At 49.4% G+C, this 26,217-nt stretch overlaps 12 protein-coding genes across 12 annotated transcripts; 7 read left to right on the forward strand and 5 right to left on the reverse strand.

Moving 5' to 3' along the window:
• Nucleotides 1-505: 505 nt before the first annotated feature.
• LCP9604111_9667 (uncharacterized protein) lies at nt 506-1,557 on the forward strand (the record flags this gene model as incomplete). Its single annotated transcript, XM_039077946.1, has 2 exons — nt 506-999; nt 1,053-1,557. 2 exons carry the CDS (start codon nt 506-508, stop codon nt 1,555-1,557), a joined length of 999 nt encoding a protein of 332 aa, XP_038924331.1.
• A 619-nt stretch (nt 1,558-2,176) lies between these two features.
• Nucleotides 2,177-3,780, forward strand: LCP9604111_9668 (YagE family protein; the record flags this gene model as incomplete). Its single annotated transcript, XM_039077947.1, has 2 exons — nt 2,177-3,650; nt 3,704-3,780. The coding sequence occupies 2 exons, from the start codon at nt 2,177-2,179 to the stop codon at nt 3,778-3,780; spliced, it is 1,551 nt and encodes a 516-aa protein (XP_038924332.1).
• Nucleotides 3,781-4,710: 930 nt separating this feature from the next.
• On the reverse strand, nt 4,711-5,501 carry LCP9604111_9669 (uncharacterized protein; the record flags this gene model as incomplete). The annotated part of the gene is made up of 2 exons (XM_039077948.1): nt 4,711-5,019; nt 5,145-5,501. The coding sequence occupies 2 exons, from the start codon at nt 5,499-5,501 to the stop codon at nt 4,711-4,713; spliced, it is 666 nt and encodes a 221-aa protein (XP_038924333.1).
• A 406-nt stretch (nt 5,502-5,907) lies between these two features.
• Nucleotides 5,908-7,058, reverse strand: LCP9604111_9670 (putative mitochondrial phosphate transporter Pic2; the record flags this gene model as incomplete). Its single annotated transcript, XM_039077950.1, has 5 exons — nt 5,908-5,959; nt 6,014-6,137; nt 6,198-6,848; nt 6,909-6,914; nt 6,968-7,058. 5 exons carry the CDS (start codon nt 7,056-7,058, stop codon nt 5,908-5,910), a joined length of 924 nt encoding a protein of 307 aa, XP_038924334.1.
• A 760-nt stretch (nt 7,059-7,818) lies between these two features.
• On the forward strand, nt 7,819-9,323 carry LCP9604111_9671 (uncharacterized protein; the record flags this gene model as incomplete). Its single annotated transcript, XM_039077951.1, has 3 exons — nt 7,819-8,140; nt 8,206-8,538; nt 8,593-9,323. The coding sequence occupies 3 exons, from the start codon at nt 7,819-7,821 to the stop codon at nt 9,321-9,323; spliced, it is 1,386 nt and encodes a 461-aa protein (XP_038924335.1).
• Nucleotides 9,324-9,746: 423 nt separating this feature from the next.
• On the reverse strand, nt 9,747-11,565 carry LCP9604111_9672 (putative C6 transcription factor; the record flags this gene model as incomplete). Its single annotated transcript, XM_039077952.1, has 3 exons — nt 9,747-10,577; nt 10,639-11,382; nt 11,506-11,565. The coding sequence occupies 3 exons, from the start codon at nt 11,563-11,565 to the stop codon at nt 9,747-9,749; spliced, it is 1,635 nt and encodes a 544-aa protein (XP_038924336.1).
• An 812-nt stretch (nt 11,566-12,377) lies between these two features.
• LCP9604111_9673 (F-box/WD repeat-containing protein) lies at nt 12,378-14,531 on the reverse strand (the record flags this gene model as incomplete). The annotated part of the gene is made up of 4 exons (XM_039077953.1): nt 12,378-12,569; nt 12,623-13,334; nt 13,385-14,025; nt 14,082-14,531. 4 exons carry the CDS (start codon nt 14,529-14,531, stop codon nt 12,378-12,380), a joined length of 1,995 nt encoding a protein of 664 aa, XP_038924337.1.
• Nucleotides 14,532-15,624: 1,093 nt separating this feature from the next.
• LCP9604111_9674 (Mn(2+) transporter ATX2) lies at nt 15,625-16,905 on the reverse strand (the record flags this gene model as incomplete). Its single annotated transcript, XM_039077954.1, has 3 exons — nt 15,625-15,802; nt 15,856-16,794; nt 16,856-16,905. 3 exons carry the CDS (start codon nt 16,903-16,905, stop codon nt 15,625-15,627), a joined length of 1,167 nt encoding a protein of 388 aa, XP_038924338.1.
• A 2,235-nt stretch (nt 16,906-19,140) lies between these two features.
• Nucleotides 19,141-20,769, forward strand: LCP9604111_9675 (uncharacterized protein; the record flags this gene model as incomplete). Its single annotated transcript, XM_039077955.1, has 2 exons — nt 19,141-20,021; nt 20,082-20,769. The coding sequence occupies 2 exons, from the start codon at nt 19,141-19,143 to the stop codon at nt 20,767-20,769; spliced, it is 1,569 nt and encodes a 522-aa protein (XP_038924339.1).
• A 459-nt stretch (nt 20,770-21,228) lies between these two features.
• Nucleotides 21,229-22,693, forward strand: LCP9604111_9676 (Zn(II)2Cys6 transcription factor; the record flags this gene model as incomplete). Its single annotated transcript, XM_039077956.1, has 4 exons — nt 21,229-21,288; nt 21,339-21,953; nt 22,006-22,563; nt 22,610-22,693. 4 exons carry the CDS (start codon nt 21,229-21,231, stop codon nt 22,691-22,693), a joined length of 1,317 nt encoding a protein of 438 aa, XP_038924340.1.
• Nucleotides 22,694-23,530: 837 nt separating this feature from the next.
• hat1 (histone acetyltransferase catalytic subunit HAT1) lies at nt 23,531-25,211 on the forward strand (the record flags this gene model as incomplete). Its single annotated transcript, XM_039077957.1, has 4 exons — nt 23,531-23,549; nt 23,614-23,889; nt 23,946-24,210; nt 24,263-25,211. The coding sequence occupies 4 exons, from the start codon at nt 23,531-23,533 to the stop codon at nt 25,209-25,211; spliced, it is 1,509 nt and encodes a 502-aa protein (XP_038924341.1).
• A 466-nt stretch (nt 25,212-25,677) lies between these two features.
• On the forward strand, nt 25,678-26,178 carry LCP9604111_9678 (U6 snRNA-associated Sm-like protein LSm4; the record flags this gene model as incomplete). Its single annotated transcript, XM_039077958.1, has 3 exons — nt 25,678-25,680; nt 25,743-25,934; nt 26,002-26,178. The coding sequence occupies 3 exons, from the start codon at nt 25,678-25,680 to the stop codon at nt 26,176-26,178; spliced, it is 372 nt and encodes a 123-aa protein (XP_038924342.1).
• Between the last annotated feature and the right edge of the window lie 39 nt (nt 26,179-26,217).

Raw genomic sequence — 26,217 nt, forward strand, 5'->3', positions numbered from 1 at the left:
GGGGTAGACAGCAGAGAAAAGTATGACTCTGAAGATGACTTGCAACAAATAGCTCAAATTGCTTGGTTCGTGCTCACTGGGTTCTATCTGGCAAAATCCAAGCAATAAATGTCAGGTAAATTGTGTTTTCATGCGATAATATACGTTGGGTTTGGCAGTGCTTGTTGGACACCGACACCGATATATATATTTTTGACTTTGTAGAGCAAATCCGCTGTTTGCGCAGATTTTTAGCACCAATTGATGTTTAGAGAAGCTTGAACTTGATATTCAAGACTAGACAAAGAGGATTTAATTAATTTAAAAGAAGATACTCTACTTGCCCACCAAGTGAAGGTGAAGTAGACGAAGAGAAGTGATAGCAAAGAGTTGCTTATCGTCTCCGCTCTCGGGAAATCTTGATCGCCGAGAGATTTTTTATTTTTGCTTCACTTCTTATCCAACACGAGGAGCCGTATCCCCCATTTGGGTTTCTTGCTTTATTTCTCAATTTCCTTCTTACTCTATGTTTGCTCACTTGGTCACTGCTGCCAAGGGTCTATTTACGCGACAGCCCGAAGAAGAAGAGCCCCAATCCGCCGGCACCTCTGCCACCAATTCCAAGATGGCGACAGCTACCCGACGCGCAAATGTTGCGACCGAAGTTGCGAGTGGAAAGCGCAAGGCGCAGTCAGCAAGTGCTAGCAAGACCGAAGACCAGCAGACCAAGCGGAGAAGAAGAAGCGATCCGAAGGCTACTGGAACCGCAGATGCTACGAAACATATCCCAGAGAAATCTATCGTAATTGGGGATAAAGCACCTGCGGGCAAGAAGATTCGATTTGGTAGCGAGGAACCTGAAACACTCGAAACACAGCCAGAAGAGATTTCGGAAACACCTACACAGGGTGACGACGACGAAGACGATAGTGACGATGATGCGCCAGAGACCATTGATAACTCTGCCCAGCTATTGAAAATGAAGGAGCAGGCTAAGAAGCAAGAAGCTTCCAAGCAATTGTACGTGTGATTTTCATTTGGTAAAGTTGATGTTGACTAATGATTTTTCACAGAGAAGAGCAACTGAAGAGAGAGAAGCGACGGAAACTCGATGAGCGTCGTAAGTTGCAAGCTAAATCGATTGTCAAGCCCAAGGAGTCTCCAACCGATGACATGCGTTCCGAAAGCACCGCTACTCTCCAAGGCACAACTACCCAAGATGCACGACGAGCCGCGCTTCCTGCTTTGCTTCCCGATGACATCTTGAATGCTGAGTTCGCCATTCGCCCTCCTACACCCCCGGCTGAAGATCAATTTGCCATGCCTCAAAAGTCAAATAAGTTGCGATTCCTAGACAAGCAGGACAAGATTCCCAAGGATATCAACCTGGGAGATGTCTCTATCCGGGTGCTGGATGCGCCATCGTCAAAGAAGTCCACAAAGCCCGCGCTGGCCCCTAAGATCTCCAAGGCCGGACGGAACCTCAAGAGTAGCATGCTTCAGAAGACCCGTACCATAGCTCAGGGCAATGGGCTCCGACAGAAGGCAGGCGGCCCTTCTGGATTTGTTCGTCGGTGAAATTGAAAATGGTCTACGGCCATCAAAAGCGAGTTTTGTTCAGTGTCACATATCTTCAAACATAGCTGGAAGTTACATCTACGACCTGGCAATGCCAACGGGGGACATGCTCACTTGCATCGACTGATGTTCCTTTCGGGGGGTTTCGATGCCCGATTGGCGCGAATCGAAAGTCGGTGTCGATTGGACATGCAACCAACCCCGCGTCTACTGCAGCCATTTTGTGATCGATCATTGAAAAGGATTTTTGTGCAAGTGTTACTAGGGTTGCATGGTGTTGGGAGTAAGACCTGGTCTGCAATTCAACTTTGGGGGGTTATGTATATAGAATTCAGTCAATCATGTCTAATAATGTCTGGCAATAAAGTCTTTCCAAAAGATATAAAGATAGAACTGTCGAAACCTCGAAATATACAGAGAAGCGTCGAAATTGAAATGATACAAAAGCGCCAAGGACCGGACTCGGGCAGATTCTCAGATTATTAAGGTGGACATCTTTAGCTTCTCAACGTTGCCAGCTTCCTCTAACTTTTTCCTCATCACTTTTTGCTTCTCTAGCTCCAATTCCATTCGTCAATGGCACACGGCGTATAACTCTACACCTTTTATCTCTTTTGCCATGGCGTCTGACGCTGAGAATTCTCCTCTGCTGCCGCAGAACTCGGCCTCAAATACGTCACCACGGGCAAACCGGACATCGCGGTCGGTATCCTTCAATCCGCTCACACAAATCAGCACTTATGGCACTGCCTCTACCTCCGATCCAACATTTCGGCCGTTGCAAACAGGCTCACCTCCTGTGCAGAATGTCAACGCCCAGCCCCGTCCTGGCAGCCAGCCCATGCTCTCGGCATTAAACAGCAAGCTTCGTCGTCGCAATAGTCATGGGGCTCCCTCTAACGTATCGAACACACCACATGCGGCATCTAAAATTGGACCGCAGCGGACAACCAAAAAAGCACAAAAACTAAAACTGTTGCCGGACCCTGTCACGGAAGAGGGGGAAGAAGGGTCTGAAGGAGATTTCCCTCGGGATGTCTATTCACAAATAACTCGCATCAAGGACCCTGCCGCACGAAGCCATGCTGCACGATTGGGTAAAGCCGACCGCGATCGCATACCTCGAGTGACAGCTTACTGCACGGCCAATTCATATCGACTTGAGGGCGTTATCAAGTTCCTCAAATCGCGGAGCAAGACTCGCGGAGCCAATCCCAAGCTGTATGATGAATGCGTGTACTCTCCTTTTGATTATGAGTACGAGGAAAAGCAGAACGCACGGTTATTAGATCCAAATGGCAATGGACATCATGAGAGACGACCCAGTGAAAGAAGATACTCGGATAGTGCGGTGGAGGTTGAAGACAATAAGAAGACCAGAAGAGAGGACTTGATTGATCTGCACGACGAGCGCGGTCACTCGAATGATGCCGACCAGGTAGTCGCCAAAGACACTCCTGGTATTGACACCACAATCCACACACCCGAGGTATTCCTCTTTGACTACGGAACGGTTGTAATATGGGGAATGACGCCCGCGCAAGAATCAAGATTCTTATCCGATATCTCCAAATTTGCAACCTCCATATTGAGTCCCGATGACACGCAGATTGAGAACTTCAATTTCTACTATGCGCGCGAGTATCAGGCTAGGATCTACAACGACTTCATCTCTCTTCGCGATCCGCGCAACAACATGGTCAAGCTGGCGATCTCTCATGCTCTGGCCCAATCGGTCAAGACCTCGCTTTTCGAAGATCTTGTGTCAGAAACAATTACCGACACTGCACCGCTACCTGCCCAGATTGCGCAAACCGGTAGCGTCAATCTCACCCGTCGGCAAATCAATATGCAGATTGGAGAGCTCTTCATTCTCCGCATCAATATTCACTTGCAAGGGTCTGTCCTCGATAGCCCTGAGCTCTTCTGGGCAGAGCCGCAGTTGGAACCTGTCTACCAGGCAGTCCGAAGCTACCTGGAGATGGATCAGCGTGTTAGTCTGCTGACGGAACGTCTGGATGTCATTGCGGATCTGCTTGCAGTCCTAAAGGATCAATTGACACATCGCCATGGCGAATATCTCGAATGGATTGGTAAGTCTCCCAGAGTTGTGATTTCTAACAACAACCTAGCTAACGAATATCAGTCATTGTCTTGATCGCCGCAGAGATTCTCGTGGCTGGAATCAACATTGTCGTCGATCTCTACGCTGGAGTAGACTAGTCGACGCTTGTCTCGACCAATCAATTGTGCTACGAGTATTAGGCTTTTATATGCTTATGTGCCTTTTCATACAATCCAATACGACTCTACATCGACAGCCGAGCCAGGAACACCGCCTGCCAGGGGGAAGCACCTAACATAAAACACACCCGCGTCTAATCTTCCTGACCATCAACCCTTGCAATCTGTATCATTTTTCCAAACTCGTTATGTCTTCACCTGTACATGACAGAGGACATTCATACCCAGATAATCATCCCATTCTTGTTTCCAATAGTGTGCTGTCTTTCTTACTGGTATTGGAGTTGACGTTGGTTCTGACACGGGGAAAACGGCGTTGTGATTACTGTACAGATGGTGTCAATCAATCGAATCGAATCGCTATGGGCCTTTGCGAAATAAGTTCAGAGACGTTTTCCAACTTTGGAAATGGAACTAAGTGTTCGTAGTTCGTACGTCCTATCAGCGCTATGATGCCCGAATATCACAATGATGTTGAGCCGTGCCCTAAAACTACAGAAATCCACCTTTTGATTGCCACTAGCCTGCTCTCTCTTCCACTTCCCTTACTCTGTCTGCTTCTATGCACTGACTTGACTAGCAGTGACCATAACAGACTTGGTAGTCTAAATGAGCGACATCAAAAGCCCAAGGAGGAACCAATTACTTCATCCATGCTTTCAGCATGATTTCTCAGACGAATTTCATATCAGACATAGACACCAGGAGACCGTATAGTAGTGGAAAGGCCCAATTAAGGCCCACCAAAGGAACGAAAAAAAAAGAAAAAACCTAGCAAAGTAAACCGGCACCGCATCAGAACCCGATGCATAAAACCCTCAAATGAAAACAAAAACGGAGTCTCAGTCCGGGCTATGCAAAGCCCAGAAAGGAATTAAAGAAAATACACGACAAGACCCAAGCCACCCACTAAGCCTGCTCAACCTTAGGCTCCTTAACCTCCTCCCTATCCACATCCATCGGCGTAGTCACAGCCTCAGGACCAGCCTCAGCAGCAACAGGAGTCTGTTCCGCAGAGCCACCACTGCCCGTCTGCACACGGAAGGAATGAGTAAGAGACTCCTGTGTCGGAGCCGGCGCAAGACGGGGAAGGGCAGCAGCAGCGGGATCTACAGATTCGGGATGTCCATCGTGAGCGGGGAGATCATCGTCCAGGCCATCGATGCCGGTGGCGTTGGACTTGCGGGAGCGCTTAACGCGTAGCGGGCGTTCCTCGGGCTATCCAATATAAAGAAAGAACACAGTTAGCTTGGATCAGGCAGACAGACGGAGGGAGGAGAGTATAGGCCGGGCAGTGGGTCTGTATAGGTTTCTTAAGATTTGTGGATTATGCAGATACGTACTGTGCGCGGCTGCTCATCGGAGCTACCCTCCGTATCGTCTTCCAGAAGCACACCGGCCCCATGTGCAGGATTCATCATGGCTGCGGCGCGGGCACGCAGTTCTGGGTTTGCGGTGCCTGTCTTTGCCTCGTCGGCCATGCCGGTGACCTTTGTTAGACGTTCGAGGAGCATGCAGGTTTCCAAGCGCATTTTCTGGATGTATTGGGAGCCGCGGCGGTTGCGGGTGCGCATGATTTCATTCTCGGCTTCGACTTCGGCGAGGCGCTTCTTCAGCGCTATGCACTTGCGCTTGTAGGCGATTTCCACGCTGGGGGGATTGGCTGGCGGGATGGAGGAGGGTTGGCGGGAGGCTTCCATTTTGGTGAAGAGCGAGGAGGTCGGTATTTGTGTGTGGAGCTGGACACGGTAGTTTGAGCTTCTTGGTCAGAGCTCGAAGCACGATGTGAAGGGGGTGATGTGGAATATACAAGGGAGGCAAATGCTCAGATGATAGACAGCGGGATATAGTATGCCTATATCAGTCGTTGATTAATCGTTGGTGACGAGAGTGAGTACGATTGACTGAAATGGTGACCCGACTGAGGAGTGCCAAACGTCGTCGGCAACAATGCGATGACCTCCAACATTATTCTGCCCCGATATCGAAGGCGGTCTACACAATATGGTTTTATCAATGTTTATCCATTTAACTCCTTGCTATATACACTATTTCTCTAGAAAAAAGAACCTCCAAGAACCATGACTACCTAAGGACCATGACTATCTAGTGACCTCCAGTGGTGGGAAGTCCAAGGAACACCTTGAAAGAGTCGTAGCTGAAGGATGTTAGCATCGCTGTGCACGCAAATTAGAACGGAGCAAACACTTACATGAGCCATTGGAAACCGGTCAAAGTTCCCAGCATCACAATACGAACAGGCAAACCGTTCCATAGCCCGGGGAAGCCGATTTTCCCGTAGATCCGGGACACAGCTGTCATCGCACCTTCACCGGCTACACGGGCAGTTAGCATACATCAAGACGGCTGAAAAAAAAGAAAAAGAAAAAACTCACCTTTACGATCAGCATTCAATTTGCTGACCATGACATCTGCTGGATGGCTAACAAGAGCACAGAAGATTCCAGCAATGTAACCACCCAAGAAGCTGACACCAGTCTGTTGTAATTGACTGTACTCTTCCTTGGGCTTACCCATGGTGCGGTAGATGAGCTTGACAGTCTCCTCGAAGGTGGCAAACTTGGTCATGGTATAAGGGATCTGTCTGGCCCACAGAGGGTACAATCCCTTGTACAAACCAGCATAACCCTCCTTGGTGACGATCTTACCCCAGCCCTCACGCATACTGGAGGCGAAAGGTGGCAGCGTGGTCTGCATGCGGACCTTGATAGCTTCCATAGGGCACAGGGCCATATCAGCAAAGAATTCAGCAGTGGCACTGGCACCGAGGAAGACCAAAGTGGGGTTGGCATGCGGGAACATCTGGTTTCCGTAGATGTACTTGAAGTACTCGTACAGACCGTACTTTCCAGCACCCTGCATGGAGTAGCCCAGGAAGGTCGGGGACCAACCGAAGAAGACGCCGTGGAGGCCTTCTTTGGAGAAGATAGTCTTCCATGCTTGGATGTTGGAGGTGTAGATCTTGGGATCAACCTGGCGACGGCATTTTACGAGGTCGAGAGGTGTGACAGCTGTGTGGGTAGGTCCTATATGGAATTGGGTGTCAATTGAGTGAGTTAGTTGCAAATTGGAGAGCTGTCACCTACCACAAGCTAGAGTAATATTGTTAGTGCGTGCCTTGGTGGGATGGGGAGCTTGGACATACCGATGACTCCGCCCAGTGCACAGCTGGCAAAGTACTTGAGCGAATTGGGCTCGATCTTCCCAAAGGGAAGCCTACGTTCTTGTGTGGTCATGGTGTATACTGTAAAGAAGAGGGGAGAGGTGTAAGAAGCAAAGTCCGAATGCTTCCAATCTTTGTACCTTGGAAGAAACTACGGAGTATGTCGTCAGTGGGCCTGTGCTTATCTCCGCACCTCCCGAGTTTTTTTCCTTTTTTGGTATCTTCGTCTACTCCATACACCTCCAGGTGCACTGTTGTTGATTTACTGTCTTTTATTGACCTCGATTGATTTTCTGCATATTCTGCAAATCAACTGATATTCAAGGGCATTCGCCATGGTCCTATATAAATGACGTCAATGATATCCGGCCAAGTCCGGTGCTACAGTGGTATACAACAAGCCGACTTAGCCGGAGATCCCTAGCTTCGCTTATCTGAGCTTACAGCTGATACAGAGGAATGCCTCTTATACTTATCCCCGAGGACTACAACTACAAGGAGATCCCGGAAAACAAGAGAGTAAGAGGATATAAAGCCCTTGAATTAACTACCTGGATCAATGCGGTTATAGTTATCTAGTTGAGACAGATACCTTGTTTATCAGGTGTCTACCCGCATTCAGCCTCAATGACGTACAACATAGTTACCTGATACTCAACCACAAACTAAACCTTTTGGGATTAGAAGGGGATCATATGGTCTCTTTTTACGTTCCTTCCAAGTTCCTGAACTGTGAGAGCTGAGAAGTGCTGGACGATTTCAATTCCGAGCTGTTCACCAAAAAGGAAACAAAAGCCCTTTCAACACGTCTGCTACGAGTCCAGACGATAGCTATGGGTCGCGAGATTCGCTTCAAGCGCAACTCTCGAGGGTCAATCGCACTTCAAGACAGCATGCTTACCAACAATCTCGCTCAGGCAATAATAAAAAGCTCCGACAGTTCTCCAATCTCTTCCAATCCCCTACAAGCCTCCGAATCTGACAGTAGTGACGACGATGCGACTGATTATCCATACCAGACGAACGGCGAATATGGGACTGATGTCGCGACGATGACGCGTAAGCCCGCTGCTCAGAAGGAAGACCCTGGCCCGTCGGTTCGAGCCCGTACGGCCGCCGAGCTCGACGCTACCATCAAAGCGCAAGTCGAGGACCGTGAGCACTATATCCATTCTTTTTCGGCCCTGCAAGCACGCGCATTCGCTAATAGGGTTGTTAAGCTCACTACCCGGGCCTAGACACTGCCGGATTGCCTATGCTACGAAATTTTCTAACGGCAGCCGAACGGAAAATCCGCGATTTGCACCCCGAGCGGACCGAACTAGATTGGAAAAATAGCCAGCCCAGGCCGTTGATATCTACTTTGTATCGGCGTGCAGCGCAGGGGCAGTTGTGTGGTCTCGAAGCCCCAGCGGATCACAAATGTACGCGCTGCGCCCATGGCAAGGGTCAATTCATGCATTGTCGGATAGTTTTCGCGAACACCAACGCACAATGGATGTGGGCATGTGCTAGTTGTGTATTTTTTCGAAGACCCTACCAATATTCATTTCGTACGTTGTACTCTATACTGTGGACGAAGTACGATAATACTGATGTGCGAACAGGTCCTGATGTATCTCCGAATGTGCCCGCGTGGGTTATCGCAGCCGTGGCTGAACGCGAGCCCTCGAATCCATTGCTTTGCACATACTACAGCGCAAAGGATATAGCTATCGCCCTGGAGCTCTCGAAGTCGACTAGTCGAAATCTCCCTGCACCTGTGGCCCACCCGAACCCCGAAAAAATTGATGACGAATACGTACCCTCTGAGCGTGAACCACAACAATCTCCTCATGCAGCTGTAGAAGTGTCTATTGTACATCCCCCGACACATCAACCTACCATTGGAAGTTCACGCGTGCGCGGAAGCACCGTCTCAAACGGGACACCCGCTACTCAAGATATAGACGAAGAGCAACCCGCTAAGCGCCGAAAGTCAAATGTTGGTCCCATAAGGGTCAGCCGGGGGACCACCAAGGACGCGCCTAAACGTCGCAAGCCAGAACCTGGACCCGCAAAGCCCAGTGGGGGCGCCACTAAGGACGCACCTCCTAAGCTCAAGAACGGGGGACTCCCATTCAACACGACCTGGTACAACTCGCCTCTTGAAGACCCCGAGGTGTACCGTATGAAGGATAAAGGCCATGCCATTGATACCTACAACGACCTTGCAGCCATCATCGCTCGCGCCACGGAGGATTACAGTCGGATGAAGGCAGCACTGCTTAGGAAAGGGTTTTTGCCGCAGTCGGGTGACGAAGAGTCGGAAGAGGAGAACGTGTTTTCTGTAGACTGAATACACTCGTAGTTCTAATGTTTATATTGATTCTGAGATGCCACTAGTACTAGACAATAATACGAGGTTGAATAAACTGATCCATTTGGTCTCCAGAAGAGATTTGGGAGGATCTTTATGTTTTTTTTTTGTACGAGTGTTATAGAGAAATATGAAAATCAACAGCCGCAGAATATAGAAAATATCTGCGGTGAAAAAAGGTCTAAAATGTGTAAAACGACTTTTCCATGTATAACATGCGACTGGCTCCAAGTCTACCCAGCCGTATTCAGACGATCTGGTGCTGGTCTGGTGCCGTTATGCGTTTAGCAGAGCATTCAGTGACTGAAATTCTCCCAAGAGCCTTTTTTCATTTCAAGTCATAGTGGTACAGCATAGCTCTCAGATCCCGCGCAATCGGCACTCAAATCACACGCATCAAGTTTAGTTATCGAGATCGTACGCACCACGGGGTAAATCCCAACCAAGAATTTCACCCTGCGCGTCCTCCTGCTCTCCACGCATGCGCTCCGCCTCACGAGCAAGAACCAACGCCAATTTAATGCCCTGCGTAGACCCGACACGCGACAGCACAGTGCGGATCTGCTCCCCCTGTGCCGGGGTCGGCAAACCAGAGGAGAGAATATACCAGAGGGGCCAGAGCAAGCCGTAGCCCTGCGCGGCGCGCATTTTCCACGCGCTATCTGATTTATTCGGGCGGCCGAGGGAGTCGACGTCAGCCAGCGCGAAGGGGATGCTGCGACAGACGTCTGTGGTCATTTCGCGGATGACGGCTTTTAGAGCTGACTCGTCGAGAACGGGTTCGGACTCTGGTCCGGAACTGGAATTCGGGGAATCGGAGAATTGTTTGTTCGCTGCCTTGATGGAGATAAGTGTAGTGTTTAGGCCGAGGAGAAGATGCTGGACCATCACGCGCACTGCGCGGTAGTAGTTCCAGATCACGACGTTGGAGAGGCGGTTGTATGTTAGTAGGAGCTCGCCCTGTGCTGAGTAGACGACTAGTGGGAGCCAGCGGTCTGGTAGGGTCTGTGTCCATTGGGAAATTTCGATGTCGTACTCGAGGCCGGCTCTGATCCATGATTCGATTGCTGCTTGGTCTGGGAGGTTTGGTGGAGATCTTATGTATAGGAATAACTGACAGAGCTTTGATACGGTGAACATGAGCCGCTCGACTGGGTCATTGGTGTTGAGCATGCCGAGGTCCCATTTGATGTCGAACCGGGGCTTGTCTCCCAGTGCAAGTATTTCAACATACTATACAAACGTCAGTCTCGGACCGATATTTATACGGTCCCGATGTCAGAGTCAAACCTACCGTGTGGGCATAAGCAAATGTAAGCATATCTCGACCACGCTGATGATCAACCAGCGTGTTTCCACGGAGCTTCATCAAGAACTCAAACCCGGCCGTATGCGAGCTGAGTAGCCCATTCCGCTCGCCCGAGATATCCTCATACAGCGAAAGCAAAACAACCGAAGCAAACGTCTCATCCTTAACCGCATTAGCCGGCGACGCCAACGCCTCCTGCAAGCCCCGCAAAGCCCGCCCATAGCCCTCCCGCGCCTTATTCATGAGAGGTGGGGCATTCTTCGCATTAGCGAGAGTCATCAGCGCCGTGGCATCAACCGCCCACCGCAAACAAGGAGACGGCGATTCGCTGCTCTGGCGACCGAGCTCGCGGGCGTACAGCGGGGGTAGATATTCGAGGTGTCCGCCATCATCGGCATCAGCTTTGATGGTGTACTGGTCGAAGAAGTAGCAGAGTGCTCGTTGCTCCCAGCTGGAGTCAGCGGGCGAGTATAGCGTCAGGGTAGCCTTGCCATGGTGTTTGGCATGTGAGTTTGCGCGTCGGCGGTGCGAGACAGCTGACATAGATGAGTCCGCCGTTGGGGAGCCGTTCTGGCTGTCGGAATTGCTATGGGAATTTACACCGGCATTGCTCTTCACCAGCCGCTCGACTTTCCTGGTCTCGTTGCGAAAGACAGCATCCGGCCGGTACCCAGGACATGGCCGGCCATAGATGATGCAGTTCCGGCACTCCGGGTGTGCTTCATCGCACTTGAAGGGAGGAATTTAGCATTTGACCTTTCAATGCATGCAAAGAAGAAAGATAAGTACAGACACAATACAGATTCATTGGCGGGGTAAATCCAAAAACAAATATTGAAGCTCGGAACATACCTTTATCTTCCGCTTGCGACACAGGTAACATCCGGTACTTGGCTTGCCCCCATAGACCATTGTTTACCCGCCGGCAGTCGTCTAAGGAACCTCCAAGACTTGCGGGTACTTTGAGCGAAAGCGCAAAGGGGACTGCGAGTTACAGGCAGGTCGGACTCAGATCTGGGTTTCACAAAGGTCCAGGACGGCCGTATGTCATCGGTGGTAACTAGATCAACTCGGCTGCCTAGTCAAAGCGAAGCACATACACATCTTAAAGGATGTACGAATGGCCTTTCTAAAGCAGAGTTCTGTATTTCAGTAACCAATGCTCGCGTTAAGGTCTAGAAGATGATGCTGGGACATTCCCCGAACGGGGTGAGCCAGAGACCCGCTTAGTCATTCTAGGTCTAGGCCACGAGTTGGACATTTAGACATTTGAGCTTCAAACTTGGGCGAGATGAAAGAGTAGGAATGTAAATGATAGATTTCATCGGACTAGATGGTATATAAATCACATTCCAAGTGTTCCCCAAAAGGTATCATGTACTCAACCAGAAAACACTCCGAAATGGCCGATATGAAATAAGAACAATGTAAAAGAAAGGCCTCACAACTCCAATATGGCAACTTCATCAGTCTGGATAAAGAACAAGGCACAGTAACCAAACAGATTTGTGACACCAAATATGCAACCGTTTGGTGCTCTAGAAACACATAGGGAGGGACGCCAGTAGTTCATTCTGAAGGCAAAACACCCACTGTTGAAAAAAACACACCGCGCTTCAAAAGATGGGGAGAGAAACATGACAAATAAATAGATATGCGTAGTCGTTAGATGGCAGGATATCAAAACGCATTTGGATCTGTTCAGACCAGCAAATGCTAAGGGATTAGGAGGGCGCGTCTGGCATAAGTGCATCGCTATCAGTGCCTAACGGGATCGATGCGGGGACGGAGCAGAGGGTTCGACGTCGAGTTGGAACCAGATCGCGGTCATTAACAGAGCTTGTGCCTGTAGTGATTAAACCACTCTCACTGGCTGTATCATCGAAATCATCGGGTGGTGGAGAGAAAGACCAGACCTGCGATATATATTAGAAAACATATTCTCATAAGACAGAACATCGCCACATACCTCCATAACAGTGCGCCCAGATCGGCTGGCCATGATTACTGCCTTTTCATCTTCAAAAGCAACCCTCCAAACCGCCTCGGCCGGAGTAGAAAGCTCCCGCAATAGCTGACCAGTCTGTAGGTTCCAAACCTTGACACGGCCATCGCTGCCACCACTAACAATGCGAGTCTTATCAAACTGAAGACTGGTGACACTGTTATCGTGGGCCGCAAGACGGTGAATCGGCGCCATCTTAGTCAACGACCAAACGCGGACAGAGCCATCCGAGCCACCTGTCACTAGGGTGTCGTCCCGCATCTGTAGCTGACCAACCAAAGACGTATGACCTTGTAAAATGGCGTGGCACTGCCCAGAATGCGGGTCCCAAATCCGGACGCTAGTATCCAAACTTCCTGTCGCGATCCGCCGGCCGTCAAAGGCAATAGCGTAGATCTGACTGAAATGTCCTGAAAGGGTGCGGAGACAGCGGCCTTGAGAGATGCTCCATATACGTGCAGTCGTATCATAACTGCCTGACACGACTAGATCACCATGGATGGCCAGGCACCTTACACTGGCTTGGTGTCCAACGAGGACGTTACGACATGTCCCTGTAGCCAGATCCCATATACGGAGGGTGGTGTCTCTGGATCCTGAGATGGCGGTGTTCCGATCTGACATTTTTAGACAACGCACGGTTGATGTGTGGCCTCGAAGAAGATGGATCCCCGCGCTATCATGTGTTAGTTTTTGTTCGTGCAAGCCGTGGATGTTCTGTCTTACCCAGTAGCCATGTTCCATACTCGAACTTCCCGATCGCAGCCTCCACTGACCAAAATATCATCCCACGGAACCATTGCCCATACTCCCATCACATGACCTTGAAGGGTCTTTTGATTGTCACCGTTGGTATCATATACGTGGATCTTCGCATTATCCAACGCGACGACAATATACTTCGGAGTGAGGTGAAGACTTGTCACTACACCTTGGTCAGGAGTGATATGGCGCTGGGTGCATCGACCACCTTTGTTCCACGCGGACTCGACCATGTATTTTTGTTTGAACTGTGAACGGTAGGAGACAGGTCGGGTCCGACGTCTTCGAGAGAAGCTTGTCGGAGGCAACCATTCTCCAGAAAGCGTGCGGGGTAGCTCCGGTGCACTCTCCGTGGCCTGACCACTGGATGCGGTCAAGCGCCGCTGCAGGCCGTGGAAGGTGCGTGAGCCAGAAACCGGGTCTACGGGGTGGGCGGTGAATGGGTCGACGAGGTCCGCCTCATCGTCCAGTACCCGTCGCACCGAGTACGCATGTTTCTCGCATAGGTTTTTCCAAGTAATGTCATCGTTTAGTAGTTCTCGCCAACGCCGTGATACTTGTGAGGCTCGGGCGAGAGTCTTGGGATCGTCGATAAAGGAGAGAACCTAAGCAGACGCAACATTAGTACTGTATAAGAAGAGAACTCGACCAAACGGCTCACTCTTAAGCATAGCTCATTAGGGAAAACCTGAAATGGGTCTTTCCTCAATCGAGGTCCAACATAACTCGACACAAAGCTCAGATGCTGGCTGTCGCATATGTCCAAAAGGCCCTCCAGGAGTTTCTGTTTTCGACCGTTGGATAGAGTACTGAAGTGAATGCGAAGGCTTAACAAAAAGCTAGTCTCTTCGTCATCGGTCGTGTGCCAAGTTGGTGGTCGTTGATGGGGGGTAGGGCTGGGCGCGGGTGTCGGGGGTGATGCGGGCGCTGAAGGAAGTAGGTTGGCGGGTATAGGAGTGACGGTGCTCTTGGTGCTGAGTGATCTGGATGGAGTACTGGCGAAAGTATTGACTGATTCGTGGGACGGTTGGCTATGAGGGTCCAACGGATCTGTTGTGTGCGCATTCGACCCATCTCCCATGTCGCTGAATGATGCCCGATGGGAGTCCATGGCCGCAGAACAGGGGGGAGGCCGCCACAGTCTAGGATGATCCTCCCACTTGTCCGATTTGTATTTATTGATGCAACGCACTGAGCCTTCTAGCGTTCAGGGCCGGCATACAATTATGAGCGAGTCGGGAGTCAAGAGTATGATGTTCGGGGTTATGAGGAGAGGCTGGCGAACGGCCGAGGGAAGAAGGGAGGTGAGACTAATAATCCTCCGAATGTATCGAGGCCCCCCGTTTTTCTTTTTCTTTTTTTTCTTTTTTTCGAATATATCACTTTTTTTTGTCGTTTCTTTTTCATTCAATCAAAGTCCGAAATCGACTTCCAATGAAAAAGCAGGCGACGAGGAAAGGGGACAGTTGAAGCGGAGGTGTCGTGATTCTGACAAAGCATGGCCTCGCCGGCACTAGTTCAGCAGATGGGATTTATATGGATCTTATGTGTCCGACACTGATCGTATGTTTCCTCTGCATCTTTTTGCCTTCTGATTTGCCTGAGATTTGCCTTTTAGGGATTTATGACAAAAGAGGCAAAAGTGAGGCGTCGAGAATGTAGACACGCAGGTGCTTTGGCCCAAGACCAAGTCATAGATCTCCGGGGCTGAATCTCGTGAACTGTCAAGGCAACCTGAATATTCACGACACTCACGATACCCATTAACACCCACGAGGATATTGACCCAAGGCTGTGGATTGGCATGCGGCTATCGGAATGGGACCGTGGAACCTGTCAAGAACGCCGGGATGATTCAGACTGACGAAACTGACGAATCTTGTCATCACCGACATCATGGGAAGATAAAAAGTATTCTTCGGAGAAGTCAGACGTCGGGGACCTTGTCATGCTTTAAATATGGCACAGTGACGCTACGTAGATGTGATCGTGAGATATCATGCAATTATGACCGATATAGCACCCAGCAGTTATACAAGGAAATCTATTCAAACATATCCTCCCGTATCTCAATTTATCTCAGCTAGAATAACCCATCTCCCAAATGTACCTTGCAATGGGTATAAGCCCTCCAAAATCTAGTTGAAGAGCGAAAATGTAAAAGCACTATGGCGTATCCCCAAGGAATACATACGGGCACTTGCTCAATGAGCATGTCCAATTTGCAAGAATAGTGGCAAGATCATGCCCAAAACAGATGCAATCAAGTCTCTCATGGACTTGTCTGATCCATTCTGGTCTCGGTCACCATATCCGTTGATAGGAAGTTCGCGCGGGGATGAGCCCGGGCCGTTTTCTTGCATGGTGTGCATCGCAACATACCTGCAGGGGTTAATATAAAGGTCTATGGTTCTGACCGAGAAAAGAAGACTCACAAAAAGGTACCCCCAGAGAAAAGCAGTAGCATTCCAGTGCGCCAGTGAGTGCCTGCCTCATCGGCACCGGAAGATCCCATCATCTGTACAAAGAGGAAAGTAGCCAAGGCACCGAAAGGAGCTGCCAGACTGAAGACCAGCAAATGCGCTCTCGCGGTGCGACTTGACAGCCCTTGCTTGAGCAGGATGGATGTTAATCCGAAAGACGCTGGAGCTTTATGCACCATGATCGCCAAGAATATAATGAAACTGAGCCCGGCATCCGAGCTGGAAGCGCCTAGAGCAATACCGTCCGCCGCGGCGTGGATCACTAGGCCGGTCGTGGTCGCAAAGCTGTGGCCACGTCTGGACGCGTGGTTCGCATCAAGCAGTCCACCATCGCGGGAGGGGGAGGAACCCCGCCGCAACCCAGATCCAAGGTTATCCAAAGAGATATGGTAAGGGGTCCGATCGTTTTTTGTCGGCGCTGCGAATTCGGGCAATTTATCGACGAGGTACATCAAAATGAAACCACTGACAAGGGCGATTCCGACCCACGCATGTGGCGAACTCTCCTCGTCTCCGTGGATTGTGTCCTTGGCCGTTGTTTCATCCGAATCCTCCTTACGGACATGAAGTGTTTGCGACTCGGAGAGTTGGTCTCTTTCCAGAAGAAGACCCGGGACAGGGGTATCGGACGGTAGGGTTGAGGCGCTGTCTCCGTTCGGGCCAAACGTGGCTGCCACGACCGGGGCCTGGTGCTGCCATTCAATAGCGGTAGCCCGTGTACTGTGTTGTTTGCGAGTGAGAGCGTTCGCGCTGTAGAGAGTTTCAATGCCCTCGGGGATAATCACGATCAGTGACGTCCCCACCAGAACGCCCATACCAATCGATGATATCAAGCGGAGTTGAGAGGGGGACAGTGTAAAAGCCAGAGGTAATGAGCCGACGACAAAGGATCTGCCAATCATGAGCATTAGCTTCCAAGTGAATCTTAGGTTTCCGAACACAGGAAGCTCACGTAATTGCCATCACAATGCTCAGGGCGAGCAGAGTGAATAGTCCCTCCATGATGATCTCGCAGTTCACTCTATAGACTTTCTATCATGGTGAGGGGAATTGAATAGAGGGTCCAGAGGGAGTCTGGAGATGTGTGGTTGCGTAAGGCGTAAGAGGCCAAGGTGTTGGAAGGACCCGGGGGACCCACGTAGCTCAGGTACCGCTTTCAAAACATACCAGGGGGAAATATGTACAAGGTATGAGCAACATATGCGTATTTAGAAGGGATATTTTATTCGACAATGCCCTTGAAAGGCATGCATAGAGGGCTTGTCCTTGGAAGGTTTATTCTAGAACATGTTGTATGTTCTCCAGCCACACATCTGGCCTTGGTGCAACCATCCTTGCTTGGATCGATTCTTTCTGCATTTATTCCTCCTTACCTTGTCTAGATTACTTCACTTTACCCCTGCTATGTCTATAGCAAAGAACATCGATCCGTGATTTAATATGAAATGTTCAAGCCACGAAAGCCACGCAAGCCACTGTCGGCCACGCTTGCACATTGATACTCCATACTGATGCAAGAACACAGCAGTCACCCATGCTCCACTAGAATACATATGCAGAGATCACAGACCACAGACCCAAAGCCGATCGACCCCGCCATTCTTATCGCATCCGAATCTCCGGGTCACCGCTACCGTGTGGACCCTTTGGGAGTCGAAAGCCCAAGTATGGCAGATACCTTCCTGGATGCCGGCAGACGGAAAGGGCAACACATGGACAGGTATACAGGGTATCAAATACATACGGCAGCCCCCCTGGGTGCCCAAATATCCTGTCGTGGCTTCGGTGAAGTCGACGAGAGACAGATCGAACCTAGAGACCCTGTGAAGCGCTTGGAAGTGAAATTGAAACTGAAACGCCCAGGCGCTACTGCGAACAAGCTAGATGCTACTAGCTGGATAATGATACCTACTTGGATACCGTTTTCCCCGTGTTCAGCGTCTTTTCTGTGGTATCGACCAAAGAGATCATCACTACACCGCCAAGCTGGAACGCTTCAGACCCAGGCCTACATCAAATCCATTGTATAGCTGTCAATAAGAAAAAAATGGCATACAAAACAGCAGCAACGATATCCACTGCCGGGAGGGGAAAAATAGGGTTAGGCATCTCTTAATTAAGGTAGCTGGTAAGTGTTAGGCCACTCAACCGTAACTGTAGGCTATAGCATTCGCCCGTTTCACTATTCCTCTTTTTTCACTCTCAACTCTCTAGGGAGATGTCTTAAGACCTCGAAAAGTCTTATAACCGGACACGTTCGTAATTCAATATCTTTTTTTGGCAATATACTTCATGAAAATAGCTGTTGATGCAATGGAAACGGTACCTCGGCCAGATATCGGTGTGCTGTTGTATACGAAATTGACTTTTAGTAGAGCTAGTCTCTGCGAAGTAACATGGCATGTAGCCGACCTCAGCAGCTTAGCCTGGCATATCAGAAACGCAGCTCTTGGGCCTAACTCATGAACTTCCACCTGCTTTTTCTCTCGGGGAACACGGGTCCCATATGGATGATGTCTCTTAGAAGAAACAGGATAACCCCAAACGATACCACTGGAAGCTGTTCTGGAACAATTTCCGTTGAGTTGTAGAAAAGATCTCTGGTTATACACAGGGTTTATGCGTTTACCCCTATTGTAGAGTGATATAGTCAATGACCATTCTTCTAGCTATAATACCAAAAAGAGAAACAAACAAGTGTAAAAAGACGTCTAAAGAGATATCTAGGAAGACCATCCAAAAAAGACATCGGAGTTATCTACCATATAGTACCCCGTATACCATCGTGAAGACATTATTGAAGTGCTACATCGTTAAGGAGGGAAGCATAGACCGAGTACGCATGCCATAATAAATTCAGGTGCTATGAGAATATCTTGGCTGTTTCTTGTCGAATAGATCCCACGAATTTCCTAGCCGAATATAAACTCATTTCCGATGTCAGGACAACTACGGAGTACTTGATCGACAGGTACCGGAGCTAATGTCTACAAACACCTAGAAACATGAAACTGTCCGGAATTCCAATTTTCCTAGCGCATAGCTGAAACACAGGCTGTTTTAAATTAAGAACGGAGTAATTTCATAGACCTCGAATATATCTCCGCTTTATTTGTAGTTTAATCTAACCAGAGAATAACGATCTCTATATTACTAGGCTGGTTCCTCATATCTTTAGTTTTGTCCTTCATTCTTTTTCTTGCCATATTTGTACTCATTGCTGCCTTTCTCTTTGCAATGGTCCCCTCTCTTTCTTTCGTTATCCCTTTTCTCCCCCTTGTAGCAAGTTTTGTGCACCCTGGCCTCCTCGTCTCTGAAAGCGATATCTCTCGCACCCAGAAAAAGATCAATGCCAGTCTGGATCCATGGACTACATCTTGGAATACCTTGACAAGCCTCTCATTGTCGGACGCCAGCTACACTCCTTCAGCAGTCAGCGTTGTCTATCGGAGTGCTTGGGAAGACAATGCCGCAAACGCACAGCTCCTCTGGCATGACGTCGCGGCAGCTTTCAATCTAGGCTTACGCTGGAAGATATCCAGGAACACGAGCTTTGCCGATGCCGCTAGCAATATCCTGCATGCATGGGCGACCAATCTCACTGCAATCGGTGGTGGCGACGACAAGTACCTCACAGCTGGCCTGCAGGGGTATGAACTCGCCAACGCAGCCGAACTCCTTCTTGACTATCAGCCCTTCGTGGATGATGTCCTCCCATCTGTCGTGGAAATGGCCAATAACATCTTTATCCCGATGCACTACACCTGGCTGAACCATGAAGAGTCGTCGGAGCATAATATTCTTCATTTCTTCGCCAACTGGGAGTTGTGCAATGTCGCTTCGGCGATGGCTATGGCTGTCATAACCGACAATCAAACAGTATGGGATTTCGCTGTGAATTACTTCAAGAACGGGGATGGAACGGGTGCCATCAACAATGCTATCACCAATATCGTTGAAGAACCTAGTACTAGAACTTTACTCGGCCAAGGCCAAGAATCCGGTCGTGATCAGGGCCACTCAGCGTTAGACATACAGCTTCTAGGTGTTATCGGGCAGCAGGCCTTGAACCAAGGAGAGGATTTGTTTGCCTATAACGATAGCCGGATTCTCCGTGGGTAAGTACCATCCAATCATCCCAAGGTTTCCGCCTTAGCAATTACTAATATTCGCCCTAGAACGGAGTACTTTGCGCGATACAACCTTGGAAACGACGTTCCCTTCGTCCCCTACACGAACGGTATAGTCAGCTACACCGAGATCAGTAATGCCTCCCGTGGAGCCATCAGACCTACCTGGGAGCTTCTCTACAACCACTATGTCGTGCTGAAGCAATTGGACGCACCTTGGACCACTCTTTACCTCAACAACTCTCTTGAATATTACGGCGGTGCGGAGGGTGGTGCGGGATCCTGGGGAGAAGGGTCTGGTCATTACGACGGGTTGGGCTGGGGATCATTGCTCTATCACATGGATGAGTCTGATGTTGTATCTGCATCCTCCTCCAAAGCTGTTTCATCTACGGCCAATCCCACACCAAGTGCGTCGTCCGCTACATTGAGCTTGGCTCCTAGCGCAACGACTACGACTTCTGGCGTATCCACCCAAAGTTCGATTGTTTCATACTCAACCACCACGGAGTTTGCTGCTGTCTCTGCTGTCGTGGACATCGAAACAGTTGCATCATCATCAACTATTGCAGCCAACAGTAGGACTTCCCCATCTTTTGTGGGCAGTACAATTCCAGCCAGCACATCGACAGATTTGCCCACTGCCCCACTTGAGAGCTCGCAGAAAGCTCATCACCATCATCAGCCACATCATTACCACGTGAAGGGTCAGGCACATGTTTACCATGTACAATAGGTCTACGTTTAGATGCCCTAGAAGGGCTTCTTCGACCGCTGACCCTGTTCGAATACTTTTACCATGTATATTTCTTGGTTTAGCTAGTGAACCCCTCATACTAGTTTTCTTATGTTTATCGAATGTTTGTCGAACTAAATCTAGGGATCGTCTCGAGACTGTCTCGCGCAACAGCCGAGTGCCCAAATATAATTGCAAATATGGAATGATAAAGCCACAATCAAAGACATTCAATAACTAAGATCTGATGTGTACATGCTTTGTTGTAGACTGTACATATGTTTGACTAGGATGAAACAGATACCCAATTAGGAAAGGCCGATCGATGCCAAGAACCCACTAAATAGTGGAGTCCAAGCCTCCAAGCCCCCCGGTCATCGACTCATGTTCACGGGCTGATCTCACGAATTCTTTGCCTATTTAGAATTGAATACGACCACCCGCATCCACTAAGAGACAATGCCGTTCCATGGTCGTCCCAGTAAATGTTGCGGCAGTTGTCGGGAAAGACGGATAAAGGCAAGTGGCGTGGCCTAACACCAGCCCAATTGTAGACTGACATGGTCTAGTGTGACCGGCTTGAGCCCCTGTGTTCCCAATGCAGGAGAGCAGGCAAGCCATGTGGCGGCTATCGGGATGTGCCGTCTTCAATGTTCCGGGATGAGAATGACAAGGCCGCTCGACGAAGTGCAGAGGCAAAAGCTAAGACCGAGGCCCGTCGAAGATTGGAGGATAGTGCCCTAGAATATGATATACCCACCCCCGGCTCGCGACCCGACTGTTCTCCGTCAGATGCATTAGTCTGCAGGAGCAGGAGCCAATTGATTCGGACTCCGAGAATTGCTGCCCCGCTGTCCATCCCATTGGAGGATCAGGGGCTGAGGTTCTTTATTAACCGTTTTGTGACAAGAATTGTCACCAAAGAAGATGGCTCTTTACAGATAGGTACTGTGAAGCCATCTCCTGAAGTTGGGGCCATTACTCTCGATCAGTCGAGTCGAGATGCTATCGTCTCGGTCGGCCTTGCTGCCTTGTCCAATGTCAATAATGACAGAGAACTGCGGATATTATCTCGAGAGAAACATGTTACGGTCATCAAGGCTGTACGAGAAGTAGTGGAGAACCCCACTCAGGCCAATCCCGACAGAACACTCCACTTGATCGTAATGCTGAGTCTGTACGAGGTATGCATTTCGTTTCTAATTGCTTTTTTATAATTCAAACTGACCCGCGCAGATGGTCAGCTGTACCCCAAACCAGCTCAACTCTTGGATAGTGCATATGAATGGTGCGGCCGCGTTACTTAAACAATCCATCTTTCGGTCATCACTTACCAACTTGAACCATCGAGCTCACTTACAATTCTACTTTGTCTCAATTGTCAAGTATTTCTCCAAGAGGGTTGTCACCCCAGATCTACTGAATTGGTCTCCTGATCTCATACCATCTGCGCCACCGGATATCTTACCAGATGTCGACCTAGTTGACATACTGATAAGATATACGAAGTTCGATGCACATGTGCATCACCAAAAGCCCGGTTCCAGAGCAGTAGTGAACTCAGCCCTATTATTTGAAGATGAACTCCGCGAGTGGGAAACTCACCTCCCGATCCACTGGTCCTTCGCTATAAAAGAACCCAACACATACGAGCACACCTTTCGTGGCCAGTATCATGTCTACGCGAACATGTGGGTTGCGAGAGTTTTCAACCACTACCGCTGGGCACGATTACTGGTCAACGAGACCATCGTATCCCAAATTTCGAAAATGGCACGACCCACCGCAGACGATGTAATTCAACGGCAGCAAGCATTGGACACGATTTCTTGCATGGCAGGTGACATATGCGCCGGAACTGCAAGTCAGGAAGCTATCTTCGAGCAAGGAGTCAATGAAGACCCGTCAGATATACCACTGTTAAATGGTACATTCATGCTACTTTTTCCACTAGGAATTGCCGGGAGCGCAGCGGGGATTCCTGACGAAGTTCATGATTGGGTTGTTGAAGCGCTGGAGCGAATAGGACGTACGACGGGGATCCGGCGAGCTTTGGAAATGATACCCCAACTGAAGAAATCAGCTGGGAAATGGAAACTAGATCAGAAGCGATGGAATAGAATACATGATAGGAATGAAAGTTAAAAGAAAGACAGCCTGCGAACTTCACTCTAGATATCATCTTTAATATTCGTCGCCAAGATGTGTTCGGGAATGTTTTGGCAAGCTAGATAAGGTACAGCAAGATATAGATGCTAGACAATAACTATTGAACCTTCGGGTCTATTAGGTGTAGTGGTGGCAACTAGCGTCTATATCATCACCGAGAATGAAGCTGGATAGTGTTCCAACTTAGCCCCTTCCTTGGAAGGTTCTTTTCTGTTACTATCCGAGTACTCGCAGCTTCCTGAATTGTAAATAGTGGTATTGACCTCCCTGATATATTTTCTCACTTGTCTTGTCCGAGTCTTATACTTGTGAATAGTCCGGAATCAGAGGCTTCCAAAATTTGTGCGTAAAGCTGGAGCCATAGAGCCTTTTCCTTAGACAGTCTGTTAATGAGATATTCAATCCTTATTACGGCGTACGGAATAGTAGTGACTGGTCAAGGTTTATTACCGTCTAGAGCTAGGCGGGCCATAGATCCAGATTAGGTAATACTGATGCGCGCCTGGGCCGGGGCGCGTTATTCGCGTCTCTCTTTAGACCTCAGATCCTTCATCGTCTCTTTTGACATTCAAACTCCACATATCCTGTCAAAATGGCGAGCGAAGCTGGATGTGAGTTCATAGTCTCCCGCTATCTAATGCTGCCAAGATATAAGCTGATTAGGATTCACTTTAGGGTCTTGCGACGCCAACGATGCGGTTCACGTCACGATCATTCAACCCGGCGAGAAGAAGCCGAAAACACTTTCAACCTTCCACCCCCAATTTACCTATCCTATCTTTGGCGACGATGAGCAAATATTCGGCTACAGGGGCTTGATTATCCGCTTGCGCTTCGCCGCCCATGATTTGCGCCCTCATGTTCATATTTCTTACGACGAGAAGTTCAAGTCCGTCGGTGACACAGCTGCTGTTGATCTTCTCGATACTTTGAAACCCTTTGTTCAAGAAGGTGAGTTTGGCCTGTGCGACAGCGGGCGCGATATAAGCTAACCACATTTTGCGCAGAGGCGTTCGCCGATCTCCAAGACTATGAGAAAGCTGTTCAAAACGACCCTGATGCGAAAGACTTCAAGCCTCCGGGCGAGTTTGTCATTAGCTACGAGGTTGAGGACCGAAAATATGAGGTCTGGGCTGGATCACTTGCAGACCCTGAAGTGCGGAAAATTCTGGATCGCATGCAGGTTCTCGTCTCCCTCTTCATCGAAGCTGGAACTCCCTTAGAGACAGACGACCCCGAGTGGACGCTCGACCGGTGGAGGGTATATTTCGTGTATGTTTGTCTTGTGCTGATATCTGTGACCTGAGGCTAATCCGATTTACAGATATGAGAAGGTGACTCCTCCAACAGCAACAGCATCATCGTATTCGATTGTCGGATATGCCACAACGTACCGCTATTGGTATTACCAGCGAGATCAATCACAAACGCCCGCGGTCAAGAACGAAGTGTTCCCGTTACCAGAAGTCAATATCGCCAAGCTTCCTGCACGACTCCGCATTGCCCAGTTCCTTATTCTCCCTCCACACCACCGCGCCGGCCACGGCACACACCTATATACCACAATCCACGCGGCCTGCATCGCAGATCCGACCATTCTAGAATTGACCATCGAAGACCCCAATGAACAGTTCGACGCTCTCCGGGATACAGCCGATTATTGTCTGCTGCGGCCGGAGTTCCTGAGGCACAACGTGAATCTCAACCCCGATCCCCTTGGGGCGTATTCTCAAAAGAAACGCCCTCGCAATGTGCCTACTTCCGCCCTCATCCCTACCAAGCTTCTACATGACATCCGCAGATCGTTCAAGATCGAACCTACGCAGTTCGCACACGTTCTAGAGATGTATCTTCTCGGTCAGATTCCTCAAAGCCACCGCCTGGCCGGTGGCACTAACCTTGCCCGACTGTTAATCAAGAAGTACAAGGCCGAAAATGAGGATGACCGACGCTACTATTGGTGGCGTATGCTAACCAAGCAACGTCTCTATAAAAAGAACAAAGAACTTTTGAACGAACTGGAGCTTCTAGACCGAGTGGAGAAACTTGATGCTACGGTCCAAAATGTGGAGGAGGGTTACGAGATCACATTGGATGCGCTCGAGGGCCGCTTGCCAGAAGGTGAGGATGAAGAGGAAGAGGCAAACAAACAAGTTAGCAAGGCTCCTACCGGTAGCCGAGACCGGCGTGTCAAGCGCAAGCTCACAGTTATGGATGATGATGACGACGAGGAGGAGGACGGGACACAGCTAGCTAAGCGACCAAAGGTTTAAGCCTTGCGGTGCTCAGTTCTCTTATGCACTATGTAATGCACACGAGGATGTTTTCGAAGTCAACGGATTAATCTTCTCTCCAATAGGTGTGCAACCTCAAAAGCTCAATTCTAGTCGATACCCCCTAATTTATGTTACCGAAAGTTGTCAAACTGTAGATCTATGCTTTTGGTATATAATGGACGTAAATAGAAGAATATAAAGAATTCGAAGGTTCCTCGTAGTAGATGGCACCCAAGCCACATTTGGGCTCGGCACTTCCCTTTTTCCGGCTTCCTCATCGCATCTCTTAGAGCTTGAATCCATTGCTACTGTCAACATCACCAGATAAATCAACAGTGCTGGGTCTAATTCCTCCGTTCAATCCATAAGCTACAACCTTTGGACACACGCAACAACCCGCGCTCTTTCAACTCTGTGCGCCAACTAACTCTCCCACCTTCACCCACCTCGATCGTATTTCAAAATGGTAAGCTCCAGCTTTACCCAAACGCCTTTTCCGACAACTATACTAAGTCAGTTTATGATCAGCTGCCTCTCGGTCTCCTCACGGCCGCACAGGGCCACCCCATGCTCGTGGAGCTCAAGAACGGCGAAACTCTGAACGGCCACCTGGTTACGTGCGACAACTTCATGAACCTGATTCTGCGCGAGGTAGTGCAGACGAGTCCTGAGGGCGACCGCTTCTTCAGATTACCCGAAGTCTACATCCGGGGCAACAACGTAAGCCCTCCGACACGCAATCAACGCAGAGCCCCGCTCCTTAGGCTATACGCTAACAATCCACCAGATCAAATACCTACGAGTTCCCGAAGAGATTGTCGAAATTGTTAAAGAGCAGCAACAGAACCAACCACAAGGCCGTCGCGGCGGTCACGGGCGAGATGGTGATCGTGGCCGCGGCCGTGGTCGGGGTGGTGGTGGCGGCCGCGGTGGACGTGGTCGGGGACGAGGCGGCCCCAATTAGACATAAGTGTGTTCTGCATCAATGATTTTAAGAAGACGG

This window comes from Penicillium roqueforti (genome assembly GCF_015533775.1).
Source record: "Penicillium roqueforti strain LCP96 04111 chromosome Unknown scaffold_58, whole genome shotgun sequence".
NCBI classification, from domain to species: domain Eukaryota; kingdom Fungi; phylum Ascomycota; class Eurotiomycetes; order Eurotiales; family Aspergillaceae; genus Penicillium; species Penicillium roqueforti.